We start from the raw sequence: 24607 nt of genomic DNA on the forward strand, positions 1-24607 counted from the left end.
GAAGGGAAAATGTTTGCATGCTAAGCTGATTCGGTCAATAAGTCAGAGCGTCTCTGTGATTTAGACAATGGCGCTTTTATATCACAGGTACAAAACTTTGCGCCTCTAAGTTGTCCAGTTAATCAGTCTAAACTCTCAATTTCGAAGATCATTTGCTGGGAAATAGCGAGTTTCATCATAGAAAACTAGAACTTTGATTTGGTGATTGATAATACATTATAAAATATCTTAAATTTAGGTTTACAAATGGATAGGTACGTAATGCGCGAAAACGAAACCAAGCAAGAGCCGACTTATTTTCAGTTTACTCATCATGGACTGAGTAAATCCTACACCGGTTTCGGAAATGCGTAAGTTGAAGATAAATTTTGTGATCCGATGAATGTAGAAGTAGTTATTTTTGAAAATCTGTATTTCATATACATTGATTTTATTATTTTCAAACAATTTTGAAAATATATTCAATACCGACTAGATGCATTGTCGTATATATATATATTGTAGTAGGTGACGTGACCAGGTAGCTCAGTTAGTTAAAGTACAGTATGCATCTAGATTTTCAAGGTTTTTGGTTTTAATCCTGGTCTAGCTGTTGCATACTCTGTTCCCAATCTTGTATTTACATTTGGTGTTCAATTTAAAATATAAATTAACATGGAAGGAAGGAGAAAATATATTTGCTTTTTGAATGAGGGTATAATGTAGTTGATCTGGACTGACATTCCTGTTAGTGGACTAAGGTGAGAAATGTTTTAAACCAAGTCCGCTTTTGTTTATCTAGTTGAAAACAGAAATGGTTCAGGTACCACAGAAGTAATTTCTATGATAATCAAACACACTTAGGCTGTAAGTAGCTTTGTTATATGTCACATTGTCCCCCCCCCCCATATAATTGATAAATTTAAATAAGTCTAATTATAACCATACAGGATAAATTCATAAAATTTTATCAATTAGATGATTGTTAATGTTTTGCACTTATTCACAGATACAGTTATCTTTATATTTACAAATTATTGTCTTAAATATTGATTATCATTACAGGTGTTTTAATGGTCTTTAGTGAGAATTTGAACTCATCTCAAAACTGATTTCCTTTGAAATAATCATGGAAAAATTAAACTGCAAATCGTGCGATATTCATTTGAAGTTACCAAACAGTCTGAAGAAGCTGAGGATAATGGAATTGAAACTGGATACAGACCCAAGCATATCATACATACAGGTATTTAATAAAAAAAAAAGATACAAGAAGGAATTAAAATATATCAGAATACATACAGGTATAACTTCGAATAAAATCCAAAATTAGATTGGTCCTTAATTAGTCCTTAATTAGTCCCAATCATGTGATAAAAGAATAAAATAATGCCATCTCATATCAACCAGCTTCTTTTGAAAACCAGACACCTGTTGGAAAAGTTGCAGAGATAAAAACTGATATTAATTTGTCACATAATGTTGTCAGTTTTTTGTCAGTTTGTGTAACAGTTTGTTCTCACATAATATATATATATATATATATGTTGTTAGTATGTTGTAACATAATTTTTGTCACATTACATGTATATATATATATATGTTGTCAGTATGTTGTAACATGTTTTTAGTTTGTTGTCATAGTATGTTGTGACAGTATGTTGTGACAGTTAGTCATCTGTTTGTTGTGACAGTATGTTGTCAGTTTGTTGTCAATATGTTGTCTGTATTTTGTCACAGTATGTTGTCAGTTTGTTGTCCTAGTACATGTATGTTGTTATAAAAGTTGTAGCTAACTGAAATACATTTGTTATATTATTGTAGGGAAAAGTGAAGGAGAGATCAGCACTCCATAAGAACAAGTGGTGTGATTACATGAAAGTGTGTCTTCAAGGTGGTACGTTGTCTGTTTTCATTTTCACATGTTTGACAGGTTTGTTGTAATTACAGTGTGAACTGTTTACAAGGAGAGATGAGCACTCCATAAGAACAAGTGGTGTGATTACATGAAAGTGTGTCTTCAAGGTGGTACGTTGTCTGTTTTCATTTTCACATGTTTGACAGGTTTGTCTGTAATTACAGTGTAAACTGTTTACAAGGAGAGATGAAATGTATTATCGGGCCTAGTTATACCACACATTTGGTAGTGGAAAATATATATATCATAATGGCTTTGTCAGTGTATCTGTGTGTATGTCCATCATACCGCTGTAAAAAGCTTCTGTACAAGCTCAGAGATCATATGAACCCGTTAACAAATGAAGTTTATATTTACACCATAGTATGATAATGTCAAGTTCTACACCTGATTAAATTTTGGTGGTCAGTCGAGGTTCAAGGGTCAAAGCTAACACTTAACAATTTTTGAATTAAAAGCTTGTCTACAAGATACATGTATCTCATGAAACGCTAAATATGTAGTTTTTATATTTTCAAAGCATGCCTCATAAAATTATTGCTGACATTAATTTGTAAGTCTGGTTATAGTGGATATAGTTTTGAAACAGCTTTTAAAAATATATTTAAAATTTTCTCATGAAGAAGTTGATTTTATGTTTCATACATGTACAGTGAAGCCTCAATATACTGCCACCAGTGTCCAGGGAAAGCTTGATGTTATAAAGGGGTTTGGTGATGGATTATGGGAAATGTATTAAGGACTTCTTTAGAAAATAAGAAAAAAAGGACATTGAAATATGTTGGCAGTAAACAAGGTGGCAAATGAGAAGAGGGGCGTAACATCAAGTTTGAATCAGAATGTTTTGTATATGTCTGTCTCCTTAACTAATTATATCTCGCAGACATTTTAAGTTTATTACATAAATAAACTTATAGTTTCACATTAAATTTGTTGAATTTCTTCATACAGATAAAGATGATGCGTTAAGTCAAATCATGGTTTTTGTGACTGGCTCCATTGCTAAAGAAATGGATGTTATACAAAAAGATGTAAGTATGTAGTTTCTATCTATATGATGGGATATTTTGTTATCAGTTAAATCTGTATAAATGATACTGAATTACTTATAAATATTCTTACCAAAAACTAAAGACCTTTCTTTTAAGGACACAAGAAAAGAACTTACTGCGGTACTCGTTTGCATGATTATGTGAATCAACTAGCCCACCATTTGTCTTCTGCACAGTGTGATGTTTACATACTCTGATGTCAGATATACATTTTCAAGGTATCAATCAAAAATGTGATATTCTCTTTATGTTCCAAAGACACCACTAAAACCTGGCACGTCCTTAAATGTCTATAGCTGTTAGTGAAACACAACCAAACCAAATTCTTGCTTTATTGTCTCTGATGTTGCATTGTTTTGTATACTGGATTGTCTCTCTTGTTGGATCATTTCTCTTAATGAATTGTATCCCACATTGGGATGTCTCCCTATCTGAATGATCTCCCTTGTGTTGCAGTACACCCTGGTGTTGACTGGGTTTAAGATAGAGGGGAACTCTCGTATCCAGTCATCATCACATCCATGTCAGCTGGTGGTGGATGAGGATATGACCACTCCAAAGGTTTGGGTGAGTATCTCTACCAGACAATAATAATTTATTAATTAAATGGGTGAAGATAGAGCAGTTGTGATGACACCTTTAACAAAATTTACAAGTATGCATCTATTGATATCTCTCAAATCATTCTAAATATTAACAAAATGCAAACAAAGGGGAATAACTCTTACACAGATCTTTGGGATGGGTGCAGCCATTTGTAAAACTTGCCTGTAAATGTGTGTAGGTAAAGTATTATTCAGCAATCGTTCTGGTCTATCTTAAAAATGCAATACCATTGAATATTTTATTTTATCGGTTGATTGCGTGATTCACATATATTGCACATGAACCTTTACAAAGCAAAATGTAGAAGATGCTAATATTTTCCATTTTAGGAATTATGTATATTTTCATTTGCATAAATACTAAATTATATTTTCATGTGAAGATAAAAAAAGTACAGAACTTAACAGTTCAAAGCACGCACAAAATTATTCAAACTGAATGATTTTCAGTATATTGAACCCGAACCAGGCTTGGTGAATTCCCAGGAACCATCCACTTCTGTCACTGTGAATGGTCAGAACTCAAGGGTCAATGTGCCTGATGGACTGACATCAAGTACAACTAAGGTAATTTTAGTTTATTACTTATATCGTGTACAATGTAGATTGTCTTTCCGAATTGATTACCCATAAAGCCTCTATTGAGCCCCGCCTCTGAAACCTTCCTAGAGTTGCCTGAAATAAATGCAGGGTTTTCCTAATTGTGATGACAACAATAGTTAAGTTCAGCTTAACTTGATTAATTTGAGGAAGCCAAAGCTAGGTAAAAGAAGTCTATGTGGCTGCATGTGGCCTCTATGGTCTGAAGTCTGAATTGGATTGGACAATTTAGGACCTGTTTAAAACAATTGTTTTTAAACATGTGTATTTTTTTATGTGTAGGCTGTGCAGTCTAAAAAGACAGATGCTACTAAGAAGGTCTACAGTTACTCCCAGCTCAGCTCTCTAAAGCCTAATACAGTCGTGGATATCTATGGAGTGGTCAAGTTCTTTAAAGCCCCGAGTAAAACGAGGGGAAGTGGTAAGTAAAACCAAGCAGTATTCAAGGGAAGTAACCCCAGATTTACAATTAGATGAAACCTGGGCCGTTTTCGTTTATCGCGGTCCAAATGGTTGAACGGGTTGGACCACTGTTTTTCATTTATGAAAAAAGGTCTGACCCAGTAATCTGATGCTGCTTTCAGGCGAGTCTTGACAAAGCCCTGCAAGGTCTGCCTAAACTTTTGCAGGTCCCCCAGGATTTATACCTGAAAATGTTACATTTAAAAATGGATGAACTGGTTGTTCCGCATAAACGAACAGGCCCAAGGGGTGCACACCTAGTTTGCTTTCATGTGTCACATGTTGTTTCCTGCTGATGAAGCCTATTAGTAATATGTGATAATTTTCCCCCAGATTACAGTATGCTGGTGACCTTGGTTGACCCCAGTCTGTGTGAAGCAGGTGCAGACAAGAAGCTCAAATGTCTGCTGTTCCATCGGGATCAGGCCCAGCTTCCTTCAGTAGATGTTGGGGACATCATTCGCTTCCATAGACTTAAGGTAAAGAGTATCATGAAGTTTAAATGTATTATTACCCATGTCACTAGCATGAAATATTTGCTTAAATGTATATTTCGTATTCCAGTAAGTCATATCTCACAATGCAATTTTAGAATTTGAAAAAAAAGGCAAAAAGAACATCAAATCTTTAGGGATAAAATTTGAGGCCAATACATTGCCAATCCAACGTTTCTAAAATAGAAATAAGTTTCAGTGAGGAATTTTATATGCACAGCATCAGAAGTATAAATGAATACCTAGGCAAGGGATGTAACTCAGGGCAAATCAAACTTTGTCATCTTCTTCATGTATATACAAGAAAGCATAAACAGGTGTGAAGTGGAACTCTTCTTTTTAGTTATAAATGATGCAGTGGTGCTCTTTACCATAAGGTACCACACCTGCAAAATACACAACATTCAGAGGGGAGATTACAACATAGTATGGGATTGGTGGGGTGGGGGAGGGGGGTATGGTGTATCCTTTATTACATTTTACCTGTGCATGTGTTATTGTTTTATCTGTCCCTGCCTGTGCCATGTTACCTGTCTCAGGTGTAATAATTTACCTTTATCTACATGTTTTACCTATAATTGTATTACCCTGTACATGCAGGTGTCATATTTTGTACATACCTACATTGACCTTTGCTTAAAGATATAATGTTTGACCTGTTGCTGTATTTACCTGTACATGAAGGTGTCATGTTTTATTTGTACATCTAGCTAGGTATCTATGTACAATGGAGAATGCTTTACCTGTTTGTGTATTTTCCTGAACATGAAGGTGTCATATTTTACATGTAAATCCAGGTATCTATGTACAATGGAGATATCATGTTTTACCTGTTGTCGTATTTACCTGTACATTTACTTTGATATCTAGGTATCTATGTACAGTGCATATATCATGTTTTACCTGTTGTTGTATTTACCTGTACATTTACTTTGACATCCAGGTGTCTATGTACAATGGAGATATCATGTTTTACCTGATGTTGTATTTACCTGTACATTTACTTTGATATCTAGGTATCTATGTACAATGTAGATATCATGTTTTACCTGTTGTTGTATTTACCTATACTTTTACTTTGATATCTAGGTATCTATGTACAATGGAGATTTCATATTTTACCTGTTGTTGTATTTACCTGTACATTTACTTTGACATCCAGGTGTCTATGTACAATGGAGATATCATGTTTTACCTGATGTTGTATTTACCTGTACATTTACTTTGATATCTAGGTATCTATGTACAATGGAGATATCATGTTTTACCTGTTGTCGTATTTACCTGTACATTTACTTTGATATCTAGGTATCTATGTACAGTGCATATATCATGTTTTACCTGTTGTTGTATTTACCTGTACATTTACTTTGACATCCAGGTGTCTATGTACAATGGAGATATCATGTTTTACCTGATGTTGTATTTACCTGTACATTTACTTTGATATCTAGGTATCTATGTACAATGGAGATTATACCTACATTGACCTTTGCTTAAAGATATAATGTTTGACCTGTTGCTGTATTTACCTGTACATGAAGGTGTCATGTTTTATTTGTACATCTAGCTAGGTATCTATGTACAATGGAGAATGCTTTACCTGTTTGTGTATTTTCCTCAACATGAAGGTGTCATATTTTACATGTAAATCCAGGTATCTATGTACAATGGAGATATCATGTTTTACCTGATGTTGTATTTACCTGTACATTTACTTTGATATCTAGGTATCTATGTACAGTGCATATATCATGTTTTACCTGTTGTTGTATTTACCTGTACTTTTACTTTGATATCTAGGTATCTAAGTACAATGGTGATATCGTGTTTTACCTGTTGTTGTATTTACCTGTACATTTACTTTGATATCTAGGTATCTATGTACAATGGAGATTTCATATTTTACCTGTTGTTGTATTTACCTGTACATTTACTTTGATATCTAGGTATCTATGTACAATGGAGATATCATGTTTTACCGGTTGTTGTATTTACCTGTACATTTACTTTGATATCTAGGTATCTATGTACAGTGCATATATCATGTTTTACCTGTTGTTGTATTTACCTGTACTTTTACTTTGACATCCATGTATCTATGTACAATGGAGATATCATGTTTTACCTGATGTTGTATTTACCTGTACATTTACTTTGATATCTAGGTATCTATGTACAATGCATATATCATGTTTTACCTGTTGTTGTATTTACCTGTACATTTACTTTGATATCTAGGTATCTATGTACAGTGCATATATCATGTTTTACCTGTTGTTGTATTTACCTTTACTTTTACTTTGATATCTAGGTATCTATGTACAATGGAGATTTCATGTTTTACCTGTTGCTGTATTTACCTGTACTTTCACTTTGATATCTAGGTATCTATGTACAATGGAGCCCCACAAGGCCAGAACAGCCCTGGGTTTTCCTGGTTGTGTGTCAGCGGTGTAGCAAGTGATCCCATTGAACCGAAGGCTTCCTCCAACAATTATTCCTTCACTGAGAGAGATACAGAAAAGGTGAACAACATATCTACTCGCAAATTTAACTACTAATTGTTGTCTTAGACATTTAAATTTTCTGTATTTCTCACAAGCATGTTTAAACCTCTTTAATTACAGATCGTGTCCAGCTCATGAAATCTTAGTGGATTATTTCTAAGTGTTTACTGTAGGCTATGAGACCCCATTCTCAGTCTAGAAAGTCTTAAGCTTGATCGTGTCCAGCTCATGAAATCTTAGTGGTTTACTTCTAAGTGTTTACTGTAGTGCTATGAGACCCCATTGTCAGTCTAGAAAGTCTTAAGCTTGATCGTGTCAAGCTCATGAAATCTTAGTGGATTATTACTAAGTGTTTACTGTAGTGCTATGAGATCCCATTCTCAGTCTAGAAAGCCTTGATCGTGTCAAGCTCATGAAATCTTAGTGGATTATTACTAAGTGTTTACTGTAGTGCTATGAGATCCCATTCTCAGTCTAGAAAGCCTTGATCGTGTCAAGCTCATGAAATCTTAGTGGATTATTACTAAGTGTTTACTGTAGTGCTATGAGATCCCATTCTCAGTCTAGAAAGCCTTGATCGTGTCAAGCTCATGAAATCTTAGTGGATTATTACTAAGTGTTTACTGTAGTGCTATGAGATCCCATTCTCAGTCTAGAAAGCCTTGATCGTGTCAAGCTCATGAAATCTTAGTGGATTATTACTAAGTGTTTACTGTAGTGCTATGAGATCCCATTCTCAGTCTAGAAAGCCTTGATCGTGTCAAGCTCATGAAATCTTAGTGGATTATTGCTTAGTGTGTCCAGATTAGATTGTTTTGTGTCCCTGTATTTCAAAGATCGAGGAGCTGAGGTGTTGGCAGGAAAAGGATCAGACAAAGTGGAGTCAGGAGGAAAAAACGAGAAACAAACAGATTGAGGACATCGTTCCAGGAATATACTTAGATCTAATATGTCAGGTAAGATAGTTACCGGAAGGGGAGATATAAGTAGAAATTGAATAATTTCTTAGATCTAGTTTTTGCCGAGAAAATTCCTGAACATGAAACAATTTGTCAGTAAATATAAGTATGGTGACAAAAGAAACAAGGGACAGTTACATGGATCTTTCACTTTAATTTGGAATTAAAATATCATTTTGAAAAAAAATATCACACTTAAAACATTTCATGATACAAACAATTATAAGGACACAAACCTCATTGAAAAGGCATAATTGGACTGACATATAAGTTTTTGCTAAATACTTTAATGTTATCTTTTTTTCCTCAATTTTCCAATTTTGAAAATTCACTGCCAAGGAAAATCTCAAAACTAAACAATTAGAAATGAAGATTTCCTAAAGCCTTGATGAGGACACCATTTTAAATTTTGTTACAAAAGATATTTTTTCAAACAATCGTCAATGTTCGTTTTGAAATTAAGTAAAGTTTATTTTGAAGATTGATGGGTTGGTGTTTTACCATCAGTACTTTTGTCTTAATGGCGACTTTTTCGCTGCAGGTGATTTCCGTACAAGTTGTGGATGACACGTGTGTGACGTTCAGGGTCTGGGATGGTACAAAGACCATCTAGTAAGTAAATGTGTGGATGTTCAGGGTCTGGGAGTTCGAGGGTACAAAGACCATCTAGTAAGTAAATGTGGGGTTGTTCAGGGTCTGGGAGTTCGAGGGTACAAAGACCATCTAGTAAGTAAATGTGTGGATGTTCAGGGTCTCGGAGTTCGAGGGTACAAAGACCATCTAGTAAGTAAATGTGGGGTTGTCCAGGGTCTGGGAGGGTACAAAGACCATCTAGTAAGTAAATGTGGGGTTGTTCAGACTCTGGGACGGTACAAAGACCATCTAGTAAGTAAATTTGGGGTTGTTCAGGGTCTGGGAGGGTACAAAGACCATCTAGTAAGTAAATGTGTGACGTTCAGGGTCTGGGATGGTACAGACCATCTAGTAAGTAAATGTGTGAACATCAAAGATATTTCACATTATCAAGGCATTTAGAATTTAAGAATGATATTGGTTTGCTACTGTTTTAAAGGAATTCTGAGTCCTTTTCATTAATTGTCAGTAAAGTGAGAAAAGTATGACATAATTTTTCGTTACCTGTCAGTATAGTGAGAGAATTATGATATGTTTTGTTACCTGTCAGTATAGTGAGAGAATTATGATATGTTTGTTACCTGTCAGTATAGTGAGAGAATTATGATATATTTGTTACCGGTCAGTATAGTGAGAGAATTATGATATTTTTGTTACCTGTCAGTATAGTGAGAGAATTATGATATTTTTGTTACCTGTCGGTTTAGTGAGAATATGATGATATATTTTGTTACCTGTCAGAATGGGGAGAGAAATATGATATATTATGTTACCTGTAAGTATAGTGAGAGAATTATGATATTTTTGGTACTTGTCAGTATAGTGATAGAATTATGATATATTTTGTTACCTGTCAGTATAGTGAGAGAATTATGATGTATTATGTTACTGGTCAGTATAGAGGGAGAATAATGATATATTTTGTTACCTGTCAATATATAGAGAGAATCATGATATATATTTTGTTACCTGTCAGTATGGTGAGGGAATTGTGATATATTTTGTTACCAGTCAATATATAGAGGGAGAATCATGATATATTTTGTTACCTGTCAGTATGGTGAGGGAATTGTGATATGTTTTGTTACCTGTCAGTATAGAGGGAGAATCATGATATTTTTGTTACCTGTCAGTATGGTTAGGGAAATGGAGGCTGACCCTAACACTCACGTTAGAAGAACTGATAAACAACTGGATTCCAGGGTGAAGGACTTGGCTGTGGAGGTTGCCCTCTATGATGATCATAGTGTCTCGGCAGTTAACATACAGGTAAGATATACATATATACAGGTAAGATATACATATATACAGGTAAGATATGCATATATACAGGTAAGAAACATATACAGGTAAGTTACATATATATACAGGTAAGATATACATATATACAGGTAAGATATACATAATACAGGTAAGATATACATATATACAGGTAAGATATACATCATACAGGTAAGATATACATATATACAGGTAAGATATACATATATACATGTAAGATATACATAATACAGGTAAGATATACGTCATACAGGTAAGATATACATATAAACAGGTAAGATACATATATACAGGTAAGAGATACAAATATACAGGTAAGATATACCTATATACAGGTAAGATACACATCATACAGGTAAGATATACATGTATACAGGTAAGATATACAGGTAAGATATACGTCATACAGGTAAGATATACATATATACAGGTAAAATATACATATATACAGGTAAGATATACATATATACAGGTAAGATACATATATACAGGTAAGATATACGTATATACAGGTAAGATACATATATATAAGGTAAGATATACATATACACTGGTAAGATATACATATATACAGGTAAGATATACATATATACAGGTAAGATATACATAATACAGGTAAGATATACATATATACATTTAAGTGAGATTATAAGACTCTTTCATGCACAGGGGTGTAGGATAGGGAAATTTCACCTGAGGGTTTTTCAAATTTGGTAATACCCGAGGCTTTGCGGAGGATTTTGCCAAATTTGAAATACAATGGTCTGACAGAACACTGACATCCTTGATAGCACATATTAAATGATTCTCAAATTCAGTATCAACTTCATGTCCTTTTAATTATTTTTTTCGTGGTCTGACTCACCGGCTACAATCCAAAATCTCAACAGGAATCCATTAATGAGACTCAGCACTTGTTGCCAGAAATACATCCAAAAGTGCAATAAAACACTTCATGGTATGAAGTGTATGGTCATCATCACAGGGTTTTCAGGAATCATTTGATAATCTGCCCTAAAGCAAGTTTTGAAGTTTTCAACACTGCAGGGCTAATCTTGACTACTCTGTGATTTGGTAAGCCTCCAAGTGTGCATGTACCAATTTTGCAATTAAAACAAACCTATTTTGAACCTCCTTATACTGTACATTATTTACATTAAACAAATATTATTACCAGGCTATTATTTGGATCTCCAGGGCTGAGGCCTGTCCCTCAATATAGGAATAGTTATCACACAGAATTTAAATTCTTTTTAATTTTGCAGCCAGGGCAGTTCATCAAACTATGCAATCTTCATGCAGCCATTTTAAAAAACACGCCAGCAAGGGACAACATGTCGGCCCTGCCTACCCTTGAACTTGTCCTCCATAGAGGCACTTCGTTTGGACGGGGGCTAAAATTCATGGAGGCGGAGTCACAAGATGTCTTGACATTGATTGATACCTTAGACAGATTAGCTCCGCCCATTGGTGATGACTTGGATGATTGCGAGGCTATGGATCTGTTTGAGGGGTCGATGAAAGAGTCCGATTCAAACAGTGGGGCAGTAGAGGTACAGAGTATTCAGGAAAGTACTGTGAATAGTTCCACCCAACAGGACAATAACAACAGGAAAAGGACAGGGGACGCCGAGAATGACCTTCAGAATGGTTCTGTTAGCAAACGGATGAGGTCAAGTTCTGTAGGAGGAAATGTCCCACAAAATTGTGACCAATCAGCATTTGATATTACATCCGACCAATCAGCTCTAGAATTATCATGTGACACCTCTCGTAACCAATCGGCTTCTCCGGAAATTATTGACAGATGTATGTTACAGACAGAGACAGGTACTGGCCACATCTTTTTCCTATTGCATTTGTATTGGGTTAGGAATTTGTAACAGTTCATGTAAACTGGCCCTGTTCTACTAAAACATATTGAATTTTGACTATCCTTTATCTCATAAGCAATCATGGGCAACTGGGAACAATACTGAAATCTTTACTTAAACAGGTGATGTTACTCATATGTGGGTTACAACTCTGTCGGTACATTGATGTGTTATGTGTACTGTATAACATTTAAAGTTTTGAAATATTGTTCTGGAAACAAATTTGCAGGGTTTACTTTGCACAATCAACTCTTTCAGAAAGGCAACAGAATTGCCGGGTTAATATTTTACATGTTTTTCAGGCCCCAAATGTAACAAAAATAAAACTAATATGTAAGTGCTAAAAAGCAATAAAAGCAGGAGTGAGGACAAAAAATTCATTGAAAATTTTACATTTATGTTTCTGATTGCAGTGGTTCTGAACCACCCCCACGTCAAGGTGACCAGTATAAAGGATATCCAGTCACACTCTGTTCCGTACAAGTTCCGAATTCTGGGTCGAATTGAGGAGTATCACCCTCATCCTGTCCAGACGCCCGAGGATCTGGTCAGACTCTACTGTCCACAGTGTCACTGTCTGTAAGTTATATACAACACTGTGAAACATGTCAAAACTGAACTGAGGATCTGGTCAGACTCTACTGTCCACAGTGTCACTGTCTGTAAGTTATATACAACACTGTGAAACATGTCAAAACTGAACTGAGGATCTGGTCAGGCTCTACTGTCCACAGTGTCACTGTCTGTAAGTTATATACAACACTGTGAAACATGTCAAAACTGAACTGAGGATCTGGTCAGGCTCTACTGTCCACAGTGTCACTGTCTGTAAGTTATATACAACACTGTGAAACATGTCAAAACTGAACTGAGGATCTGGTCAGACTCTACTGTCCACAGTGTCACTGTCTGTAAGTTATATACAACACTGTGAAACATGTCAAAACTGAACTGAGGATCTGGTCAGACTCTACTGTCCACAGTGTCACTGTCTGTAAGTTATATACAACACTGTGAAACATGTCAAAACTGAACTGAGGATCTGGTCAGACTCTACTGTCCACAGTGTCACTGTCTGTAAGTTATATACAACACTGTGAAACATGTCAAAACTGAACTGAGGATCTGGTCAGACTCTACTGTCCACAGTGTCACTGTCTGTAAGTTATATACAACACTGTGAAACATGTCAAAACTGAACTGAGGATCTGGTCAGACTCTACTGTCCACAGTGTCACTGTCTGTAAGTTATATACAACACTGTGAAACATGTCAAAACTGAACACCACTGGAAACGAATTAGTGTCAAAATACACAGGTTTCCAGATTACACTGTTTTGTTTCAACATTTACCTGTGTACAGTGACACCTGACTTTACTGAAATTTTAAGGACGTTCTTATTATCAAAATGATTGTAACATGCAAAAAGTTCTTAGGGTTTGAATTACTACGATATAATAATATATCTACAGCATCAGAAGGATTCAACGTTGGGCTGTATATAATCAAAGAACCGATGCTTTTTTAGCTGTTAAGTCTACAGCATCTCAACAATGCACAATTCAGCTGTAGAACCTGTTCTCTGTCTGCTGTTAGTTGTAGAGGTTCCAATGATTCAAGCTTTAACTAGCTTCAAATCAACCTGTTCCTTGTCGGCTGCGAGACCTTGAAAATTCCATGAGTGTTTATTGTATGTTATCTAGCTAACATGAATTTGGGCAGCCCTTGGTTTAAATGGGGGCTGTGCATGTGGTGGCCAAGTGGTTAAGGCGTCTGACATTCTGCTTCCACTAGCCCTTCACCTGTGGGTCGCGGGTTCAAGTCCTACGTCGGGCAGTCACCAAGTACTGGCCGTAGGTCGGTGGATTTTCTCCGGCAAATCAGGCTTTTCTTCACCACCAAAACCTGGCACGTCCTTAAATGACCATAGCTGTTAATAGGACGTAAAACACAAACAAACTTTGGTTTAGATGATTGCTTTCTGTACTATCTGATGTCCCTTTTTGGTCGCTATTATTTAAAATAAGTTTAAATTCTGTAGAATTCCAAGTAAACGTTTAGCGTATAAAAGTGATATGCTGGTGAACATCAAGTGTATTTTTCTCTATGATTGCAACGTCAAACAAACTTATGTTAAATGAACTGGATGCATTACACCAGCTGAGATCAGCTGTCATGTCTTTGACAATATAGATTCAGTCAGCATGGCTAGGAGTTGCAAAATAATTACATTTTCTCTAATTATTCTCATATCATGTTCATTTGTACTTAAATCTATTTATTCGATTCAAAATTGTGAAATATTCAGCCCCTAATACCTAAATTAATAGAAATGTCCAAAGCACTGTGTCATAAGTGTTAAGTAACTTTTTGGATTTGATTTTTCAGTATTTCGCTGCCCAAGATAGACAGCAACTACAACGAAGAACCAACATCAACTACAAGGTAGGACCATCCCTCAAACAAGTTCACACTTTAGAGTACTGCTTTTAGGTCAATAATAGCGTTAAAATGTGTTTTTCTCTATAAAACAATAAAATATAATAGTGACCTTGAATGCAGCACCCAAAAATGTGATAGTCATACGGGCAGAGGTCAAACCATAAGTTATATATGACCATATGAAAAATATTCATATTTCTATTTGTATTTGATGTATTGTTTTAGAATGCTTGACTCATGAGGAGATTTGTCAGTTGTGATGGCCTGTGAAATATTATTCCTCTCATGCCATGATCTTCAGAACCCATGGGTTTTCTCTAGACCCTTGTAATATGTCATGACAAAATGAAAGGCTCAGGGTTAGCCATTTGATTGTATAAGACGTTAAAATAACTGAACAATGTGCTTTGAAGATTACAGACGACTTAAACCCATATCAAAGCTGATGGTTTGAATGTTTGAAGTTATGCTGCTGTCTGATTCCATTTGTTTTATATCAAAAAGATCTCAGCTATGCACGATTCTGTATCAGTCTAGACATTTCAACTTGAATCATCCAAGATGTGGCACATACATTCTTGTTTCGGCAATTTGATTTTGTAATGACAAATTCTAAAGATCTAAAATTTACATTGAATTTCAGATTGGTAACAATGGTAGGGTTGAGATAATCAGTTGCGACAATGTCACAAATAGTTGTGAAGCGTACGAAAATGAAATTTTGAAGATCCATAATAGACAGTTCACCGTCACCATGACTGTTTGGTAATAGAAAATAAATTTACTTATCCTGATATTTTATAAAACCACTTATTAAAGATGAGACATTATACAATATAATGACTTACTGATGAGCCTTTCCTCTCGTCCAGCAGCTGTGATCCCGAGATGGAAGTGAGCCATGTACAGGCAGGGATACCGTACTACAGATGTCCAACGTGCAAACACCATCCTAAGGGTCAGTCTTTGTTATTTCTAAGCCTTGTGTCTAATGGTTATAATTAATGGTCAAGTTAGACCCATCTTGATCCTAGTCTGTATTGGTCAGTCTTCTTCCAAGCCTTGTATCTAGTGGTCAGCACATTTCAAACCTGCTACTAAGACTACTTCCAAATATCTCAGGTTTGATGTCCCCGGGTAAGAAGATTTGGTCCAAGAGCAAGGGAAAATTTAATGTCAATTTGTCGGACAGACCAGTGATATATAACTTTGATATAAAATAAATGATGGACTGATAAAAAGGTTTTTATCTGTTAAAAGACCATAATATTATAGATGCTAATATATGTAATAATATATATATATGTACCGATAAATGAAATCTTTTGGACCAGTATATTCCACCTCTAGGCAAGTTCTTTGTAAAATTTATTTGCCACCAGAAGCAGTGCTTTTCTTTTTTAAGGTCTAATCTGTAATGGTCAGTTTTTTTTGAAACCTGCTTCTATACAAGTCTGTTTCCAATCCTACTCTCTAATTTCTTTTTAACTCCAATTTCCCATGGTCATTCTCTCTTTTTAAACATATTGTTTCCAACTTCTCTAAATCAGAAAATCTAAGCTTCTACATGTATATCCTGGTTGAAATGGTTCAGGTGGCACAGAAATATTCGGCAATAAACAAACGCACTCGGACCAAACTGTAGGCAAAGCTAAAAATTGCACAGTTTCAGAGTTTTGTGACAAATAAACAAAAATATATGAAGAGTAATGTATCCTTCTTTTATGCATCCACTAAATTTTTTAACATATCCTAAAATCAACCTTGCTTTATAAAGAAGTAAAAATACAAATAGCATTTTAGTTTGTGGTGGTTGAAACAGTTGAACTGAATGCACAAAAGGGGCCTTAGTATATTCTTTGTTTGGTTGTTAGGCGAGCCTGTGGACCTGATCTACACATTCCTGTTGAGATTGTTGATCCGAGATGATACAGGATGGATACAGGCTAATCTTTGGAGAGATGAAGCGGTAAGATATGCCTCCTACCTACAAACACTATGTTATACTGTGTCAAAATCTCTGTCTGGGGTTGTAGTACCCAATTCCATATCACACTTAATTGAATATGTTAGGCCAAACAAAAAATAAGTGTGTTTCCTGTAACATGTTTGAAAAAATTAGGGTAGGTGGGTAGGTAGGTAGGTAGGTAGGTAGCATATTTAAGTGATCCTGACCTTAACATTGCTTCTCTGAAAATTGCTTAAAACAATTTCAGGTAGGCACTAAAATTAGGGAAGGAAGGGCTACCAGAGACAAACTATTTTTTGCTTGGCCTTATGAAACATATTAAATAGTTACAATATGTCCACCAGTATTTAAATAATGTGGTTTAAAGTTTTACCCATATTTCCTTCATCATCCTTCATTTATAAAGAATTTAATATACTTAGCTTAGGGATGCATCGATGGATACCATGAAAATTGAAATATGCAGAGCCATCTTTAAGAATGTTTTTAAAGCCATACCTCTTTTGAATTTAATAAGCCCAAATCCTCTCCTCCAAGAGTTACCAATATTTCCATTATCGGTAACTTTTTGTCCAAATGGTATTTCATACCAGGTTATATGATTTATCTTCTCTGGAACGGACCAGTAGATGTTGTGACAGTTTGATATGCTATTTTCATGTGTGTTTTTGATGAGTAAAATACAGTTAAGCTGAAAACTCATCAGTTATATAAATGAAGTTCTAGTTTACCTGAATTCTGTATATTATGTTTCAGGTTGTATTTTTCAAAGACATAGACCCAAGAGATGTGGTATCGAGCCAAAAAATCTTCCGAGATGTCTGTGACCAGTTGGACAAGATTTGTCTATCTAGTGGCAGAAAGAAACCTCTAGTTGAGTGTGGAGTGATGTCCTTCAGCAGTGGGAAGGGAACTGGATATCACATTTTTGACACATGTGTTGCTTAGCAACATTCATTGTTTTTAAGGACAGTGGAACTAGAATGATCATTTAAGAAATTAATCAGGAATCAGACAGAAATGTTTTATTATTATTATTATAAAGAGATTAGAATGTTCTTCCATACAGTACGAAGTAATGGATACACTATCTGTAAATTTGACTTTGTATCAACAGATAACTAAAATAAAAGTTGAATGTTTTCCCGAAATATTTTAAGTATGCTTGAATTCCGTCACAAATGCATCACAAGATCAATAGTAATTGGAACATTTAATTAAAACACATGGGAGGTGATGTATATACAAAAGAGCTGATGTATAAAAATGTAAATATGTGAAGAAGAACTGGACTGGGTCGATCATTGGTGACCAGATAACTCAATTGGTAGAGCATCCGCCTAGAGTTCGGAGGGTCCCTGGTTTGAACCTCGGTCTGGCTGTTGCATTCTCTTTCTCCTGTAACAAAATTGGCGGGCTTGTCAACCCTTGTTTCTGGGTTGTAAATAGTGGTGTTTTCGGGGGGGGCGAAGACTTAGAAAAAAGAGGGAGGAATATAGCGGAACTGGACTAGGTCAATCTTCTGCGAAAAGGTAGCTCAATTGGTAGAGCGTTCATCTAGAGTTCAGCGGGTCCTGGGTTCCAACCCTGGTCTGGCCATTGCATTTCTCTTTCTCCTGTTATATATATATATATATATCTAGGATGTGATTTTGAAATATATATACATTAGAGGTGATGTAAAGAAATGGATACCTATACTCATGGTAGGTGTTATAAAAGAAATATTTATACATGGGACACATCATAGTGTACAGATTTATTCACAAAGAGAATACTTGTACATATATTCCCTTACATAAATATGTTTGTGTGTAATGCTTTGCAACATTGCAAACAAAAGCAGTTTGATTTTTGCCAGTCATACACTATACAGATATTTTTAGACCTTTATTTCTGAAAATTTTAAAGGGAAAATCATTTACTACCGATATGTCAGGACAAGCTTTACAAATAAATATTAGTAGGTTTTCACTTGGGGCCAAGGATGACCGTAGGAATACTGAACATTTTGGCTATAACACAAAAGAGAAAACGTGCATATTTTTAGTTTATTTATTTCAAAACTGTACATTTTCGGATATCCACAAGTTTATACTAGATGACACCCACTTTTCCTACCTCCTCATTGGTTCAATACTAATCACGTGGAAGTGTCTTATTTGTGATATTCACCTGGTGTTAGTAAATTAAGAAACAGCAGGTCAATATTCACTTTTTAATCTGGATGACATCATTTCAGTTGTAACTTTACAACCTTCCTCCTAACAATGTTCATAATTCCATCTTGTTAAACAATTAAACATCAATCAGTATCTCGTATAAAAATAAGGGACTAAATCATCTTGGTGATTACCACTTTCTCAGGTCTATATAACACAGATTCACCTTAACTAGAGTCCATAAGTGATAAGCATTAAATATCTAACCCAACAAAACACAAATATTGAGGCATATGATATAAAGTTGTCTCCCTTTAACCAACCTTCACATTAATAACCTAACAAAACACAAATATTAAGGCCTCTGATATAAAGTTGTCTCCCTTTAACCAACCTTCACATTTAATATCTAACCCAACAAAACACAAATATTAAGGCATATGGTATAAAGCTGTCTCCCTTTAACCAACCTTCACATTTAATATCTAACCCAACTAAACTCAAATATTAAGGCATATATGCTATAAAGTTGTCTCCCTTTAACCAACCTTCACATTAATAACCTAACAAAACCCAAATATTAAGGCATATGGTATAAAGTTGTCTCCCTTTAACCAACCTTCACATTAATAACCTAACCCAACTAAACACAAATATTGAGGCATATGATATAAAGTTGTCTCCCTTTCACCAACCTTCATATTAATAACCTAACAAAACACAAATATTAAGGCATATGTTATAAAGTTGTCTCTCTTTAACCAACCTTCACATTAATAACCTAACAAAACACAAATATTAAGGCATATGTTATAAAGTTGTCTCTCTTTAACCAACCTTCACATTTATCACCTAACTGAACTAAACACAAATATTAAGGCATATGATATAAAGTTGTCTCTCTTTAACCAACCTTCACATTTATAACCTAACTGAACTAAACACAAATATTAAGGCATATGATATAAAGTTGTCTCCCTTTCACCAACCTTCATATTAATAACCTAACAAAACACAAATATTAAGGCATATGGTATAAAGTTGTCTCTCTTTAACCAACCTTCACATTTATAACCTAACTGAACTAAACACAACTATTGAGGCATATGATATAAAATTGTGTCCCTTTAACCAACCTTCACATTTCATATCAAACCCTACAAAACACAAATATTAAGGCATATGTTATAAAGTTGTCTCCCTTTAACCAACCTTCACATTAATAACCTAACAAAACACAAATATTAAGGCATATGATATAAAGTTGTTTCCCTTTAACCAACCTACACATCAAACTATCATTAATATTTTATGGACATTTACCAGTAATACTTCTATGTTTGCCAAAAAACATGTTACTGCAATTCTGTTAAAATTTGAATTAGTTTCAAAATATATATATATTTTTTTAAAGGGGAAGGAAAAAAGTTTGCCTTAAGGATTAAAGGATGATATAATTGCATGTCATTTCACCAAAACATGACAAGATGTTGATACAGTATATTTACAAAATTATTACCTAGGTACAAAGGTAAACGCATTGGTCACAGTGACCACCTTTTAGTACTTGTATAACAAATCTGGTTAATCCTTGCGAAATAATATAGAAGATATGACCCATGCAAACTCTTCGGAGGGATGGAATTTGTATCGAAGGCAGGACAGACAAACAGAGTGCAAACCTATGGCCCCCTGTTCTCTTCCCCAGGACCCGTGGGGGACTAATAACCGAAATAAACTTTGAAACTTAGTGAAAGATAAAGCAACAAATTATACATCTATGGCCCTAAAATTGTATGAATAGTATTGGTAAAACAAAAGGCCCATGGGCTTTTATTGCTCACCTGGTATTATATTTTCAATTTAAATCTGCTACAAAAAAATAACAGAAATACAAGCTGTTAGAAGAACTAAATCCCTTTTGGTCGGTAAAACATCAAGGACATGAGTGTATGGTTGTGGGAAGGGGATCTCAACACTTTCCATGAACCAGAGAGTTAGTCCCCACGGATGGACATCCAGGTAGCATGTATATTTGGTTAGGGGATGAAATCCACCAATTCAAATATGGGAGGTGAAGTACTTTATTGAATTATCTCAGCTTCGTCTATTGGGTCATGATTTTCTGCCTCTAGGGTCCCAACACTCCTTTTATAAAAAAATGAGTCCCTTTTGCACAAGGATGCTTCAGACAAAGTTTGGTGAAAATCCCTTCATTGTTACGGAAGGAATATAATTTAAAAAGATCAACGCCCATTTCCCCTTTTAGGCCCTGTCCCTCTGACCTAAGAGGCCACACCTTCCACTTATACAAAATTGAGTAACTTTTACCCAAAGATGCTCTAGAACAAATTTGGATGAAATCTCTCCATTAGTACGAAAGAAAAAGTTTTCTTGGAGATTTACATGTTTCCATTATTGAGGTCTGCCCCCAGGAGAGGGGACACACCCTCCGTTTGTACAAAATTGAGTCCCCTTTTTCCAAAAACCACACCAAATTTGGTTAAAATCCCTACACTCGTATGGAAGAAGAAATAATTTTTAAGGTATACCTCTATTTCCCTTATTCGGTCCCGCCCCTCTATTTAATCAAAACTGAGCTCCCTTTTGTTTTATATCCCTCCATTCATCCTGAAAGAGAAAAACTTTAAGAAGGATGTTCCACTATTATCCCAATTGTTACGCCCCTCCCAAAGATGTCAAACCTCTCTCATTTTAACCAAAATTTACCAATACCCATTGAAACTCCTTCATTCAAGTCCAAACTCGCACAAACGCAAAATCTATATGTACATCAAGTGGTCAAATGATCTGGTTAATGCAGTGTATGTGTAATGATCATAATAGGTGTGTCTGAATCCGATAAATGCTTGTTGGAGTTATTTTGATACTAAAAAGGGAGAGATAATTGAGCAAAACGTTCTCCCTCATTGGAAATGTGGAATGAGGGAAGTCTCCCTAATTGGAGGTTTCAGAGGTTAACACCTATGCCCTCTGTCCCAAGTGGAGCTACATCCTCTGTTATGCACAATTGAGTGACTCTTTCTCCGAAGATGCTCCAGAACAAATTTGGTTAAAAACTCTCCATTGGTACAGAAAGAGAAGATTTTTGAAGATTACCTCTTTTCCTCTTATTGGGCCCCGTCCCTCTGCCTTCATGAAGGACTAGTAGTGTTTTAAAGAAGAAGTTGACGGACGACGGCCGATGCACCATGCCAACCCCTTACTTGGCCCTTTGGCATATGCGAACACGACGTTTCCCTCAATCTCATGATTTTTTTTTATCAAACAGTTTAATAAAACAAATAACAAAATGGTCAAAGGTAGCAATGATTTATTTTTTTACAATTTTATAAGACACAAATGTTTGTTTTACAAAAACAAAAACAAATAAAGGAAACAGTAAGCATTCAGCTCAAACAAATCACACAAATAGGCGTAGATATACAGCTCAAACAACTCACACAAATAGGCGTAGATAATCAGCTCAAACAAATCCCACAAATAGGCGTATAGATACACCTCAAACAAAGCACACAAATAGGCGTAGATATGCAGCTCAAACAAATCATACAAATAGGCGAAGATAAACAGCTCAAGCAAATCACACAGATAGGCGTAGATAAAAAGCTCAAACAAATCACAGAAAGATAAACGGCTCAAACAGATCACACAAAGATAAACAGCCCAAACAAATAACACAGATAGGCGTAGATAAACAGCTCTAACAGATCACACAAAGATGAACGGCTCAAACAAATCACACAAATAGGCGTAGATAAACAGCTCAAACAAATCACACAAAGATAAACGGCTCAAACAAATCACACGGATAGGCGTAGATAAACAGCTCAAACAGATCACACAAAGATAAACAGCCCAAACAAATCACACAAATAGGCGTAGATAAACGCCAGTAAAAACAGTTGAGGTGTGCACAGTTTCTGAGTTTTGTGGCAAATAATAAACAATATATCAAAAATTAATACGTCCTTTTTTCACGCGTCAACTAAATTATATAACATCCTAAACAATACATGTGAATCAACCTGGTTTTGTATAGAAGTTATGCAAACAAGCAATAATAAGCATTTTAGTTACGGTAAGAGACACGTCTGGACCCCCCATACGCATGCGTCACCTATTCCTGAGGCCAACCTCGGTTCAGACATAAGCCCGTCATTTTCCTTTTCAGGTTTAGTAGGTTGAAACTGTTGAACCGGATGCGCTAAAGAACCTAAGTATACGAACCAAATATAACTAGATGCCCACAGTCGATGAACGTCACTACATTCTTGTCCCATGCAGATAACACATTCTGGAAAGACAAATAAAAATTGAATTTGTCATGTTACATGTACAAATATTCACAAATCTTCTATGTCTTGTATCAACAGGAGTTTACATTAAAGATTATGGCCATCTGTGTGTATAAGTTACAAGTAAAACATTTGGTAGTGTTGGTAGCCACATAGAATTTTGTTCATGTATTTTTTCTTTTGATAAATATTTTATATGTTATACCCCAGTCACAATTGGCTTGCGATTAGTTTGCGGCGGATTTCTAGGCATTTACGGCCGAGGCCCCACGGGACTCCTTGCGGGTGCCGGTCATTTTTTGGCATCGGGCGGGCATCGAGTCACATTTAAAGGCCCTGTCACACAGCGCTTTACGGCTTAATCACGACCAAAACACGTCCAAAAGTGGTCTCCCGTGAAGCAGACGATGTTGTTCGCGTTGATGTCGAGTTTAAGACGAGCTACAGTCGATTTATAGACGTGGCAGGACGCGGGGAGAAATCGGAACGGCGTCGGACGCGGCAAAAAGTTTTGAACTGCTGAAAATTTTAGCCCGCGGGCAACCACGGGTGGCACACGTGGTAGAGACGTGCAACACACGTGAAACACACGTGCTAATCCGTGTTCCGGCAGTGATTAAAACTTGGGGAGACGCAGTAAGACGCAGTAAGACGCGAAAGTTTAGCGGTCTGTCACGGGCAGAGCACGGTCATCGGACGGGTGTTACGCGTTGGTATCAAGGGAAATAGCGTGTGTTTTGCGGCTTATCACTGATAAGTGGATTTTTCCGCGTACATAGCACTACCTAAGCCCGTTAAACGACGTCTCGAACAAGTGCTAAATACGATTGTTCACTGCCTAATCACTTCTGTATCACTTCTGATTTGCGGCCTATAAAAATACCGTAATTTTCTGAGACCTCGGCACTTGCAGTCTAGATGTCAAGGGGTGAACATGAACCCTCAACGCCGTGATGTCCTCATCTTTATGCTCCAGCACCAACAGAACCAACTGATACAGGCCCAACATATCCTTGCTGAGAGAAGAAGAAGAAGGAGGATGAGGAGGGTGGTACGGAACATCTGGGTGCGTGACTGGATTGCGAGGAGACCTCAGCTGGGGCTTTACGACCGTCTCATGGTTGAGCTGCGTAACGAAGACCCAAGAGCCTTTCAGAACTTTATGAGGATGCCTCCTGCGATGTACGATGCAATTGTGCAGAGACTGACACCAGCCCTTACCAAGGAGACCACCAACTGGAGAGCACCCCTTGAACCAGGCGTCAAGGTTGCTATCACCCTGAGGCACCTTGCTTCTGGCTCCAAGTACCGTGAGATGGAATATGCCTGGAGGGTCCCCCACAACAC

General features: G+C 36.0%; 2 protein-coding genes across 5 annotated transcripts in view; one reads left to right on the forward strand and one right to left on the reverse strand.

Annotated features, from left to right (window-relative positions):
• The first annotated feature begins 59 nt into the window (after positions 1 to 59).
• LOC110443340 (protection of telomeres protein 1-like) lies at positions 60 to 17924 on the forward strand. Of its 4 annotated transcripts, none has more exons than XM_021487513.1 (18): positions 60 to 350; positions 1045 to 1225; positions 1804 to 1876; positions 2849 to 2928; positions 3406 to 3516; positions 4005 to 4121; positions 4437 to 4575; positions 4950 to 5095; positions 7498 to 7638; positions 8457 to 8576; positions 9121 to 9191; positions 10346 to 10481; positions 11759 to 12323; positions 12781 to 12946; positions 14757 to 14813; positions 15683 to 15768; positions 16685 to 16779; positions 17536 to 17924. In XM_021487513.1, exons 2-18 carry the CDS (start codon positions 1109 to 1111, stop codon positions 17725 to 17727), a joined length of 2412 nt encoding a protein of 803 aa, XP_021343188.1. In that variant the 5' UTR covers positions 60 to 350; positions 1045 to 1108; the 3' UTR covers positions 17728 to 17924. The 4 variants fall into 4 exon arrangements, with proteins under 4 accessions (XP_021343188.1, XP_021343189.1, XP_021343190.1 ...); XM_021487514.1 differs by having other exon boundaries at positions 15686 to 15768; XM_021487515.1 differs by having other exon boundaries at positions 1151 to 1225.
• A 4770-nt stretch (positions 17925 to 22694) lies between these two features.
• LOC110443334 (serine/threonine-protein kinase TBK1-like) overlaps positions 22695 to 24607 on the reverse strand; it is a 107134-nt gene continuing 105221 nt past the window's right edge. The window contains exon 20 of the mRNA XM_021487509.1: positions 22695 to 23259. Coding sequence (XP_021343184.1) covers positions 23229 to 23259 — 31 coding nt within the window. The 3' untranslated portion in view covers positions 22695 to 23228. The remainder of the gene's footprint in view (positions 23260 to 24607) is intronic.

The sequence above is a fragment of the Mizuhopecten yessoensis genome, unplaced genomic scaffold (genome assembly GCF_002113885.1).
Source record: "Mizuhopecten yessoensis strain PY_sf001 unplaced genomic scaffold, ASM211388v2 scaffold716341, whole genome shotgun sequence".
NCBI classification, from domain to species: Eukaryota; Metazoa; Mollusca; class Bivalvia; order Pectinida; family Pectinidae; genus Mizuhopecten; species Mizuhopecten yessoensis.

What these genes read in the sequence shown, in the direction of transcription:
- LOC110443340 (XM_021487513.1), top strand. Translation starts at nt 1,109, where the DNA reads ATGGAAAAATTAAACTGCAAATCGTGCGATATTCATTTGAAGTTACCA. An exon ending in TGGATGTTATACAAAAAGAT is followed by an intron (nt 2,929 to 3,405) that starts GTAAGTATGTAG and finishes CTTGTGTTGCAG; the next exon opens with TACACCCTGGTGTTGACTGG. An exon ending in GATGGTACAAAGACCATCTA is followed by an intron (nt 9,192 to 10,345) that starts GTAAGTAAATGT and finishes GTTACCTGTCAG; the next exon opens with TATGGTTAGGGAAATGGAGG.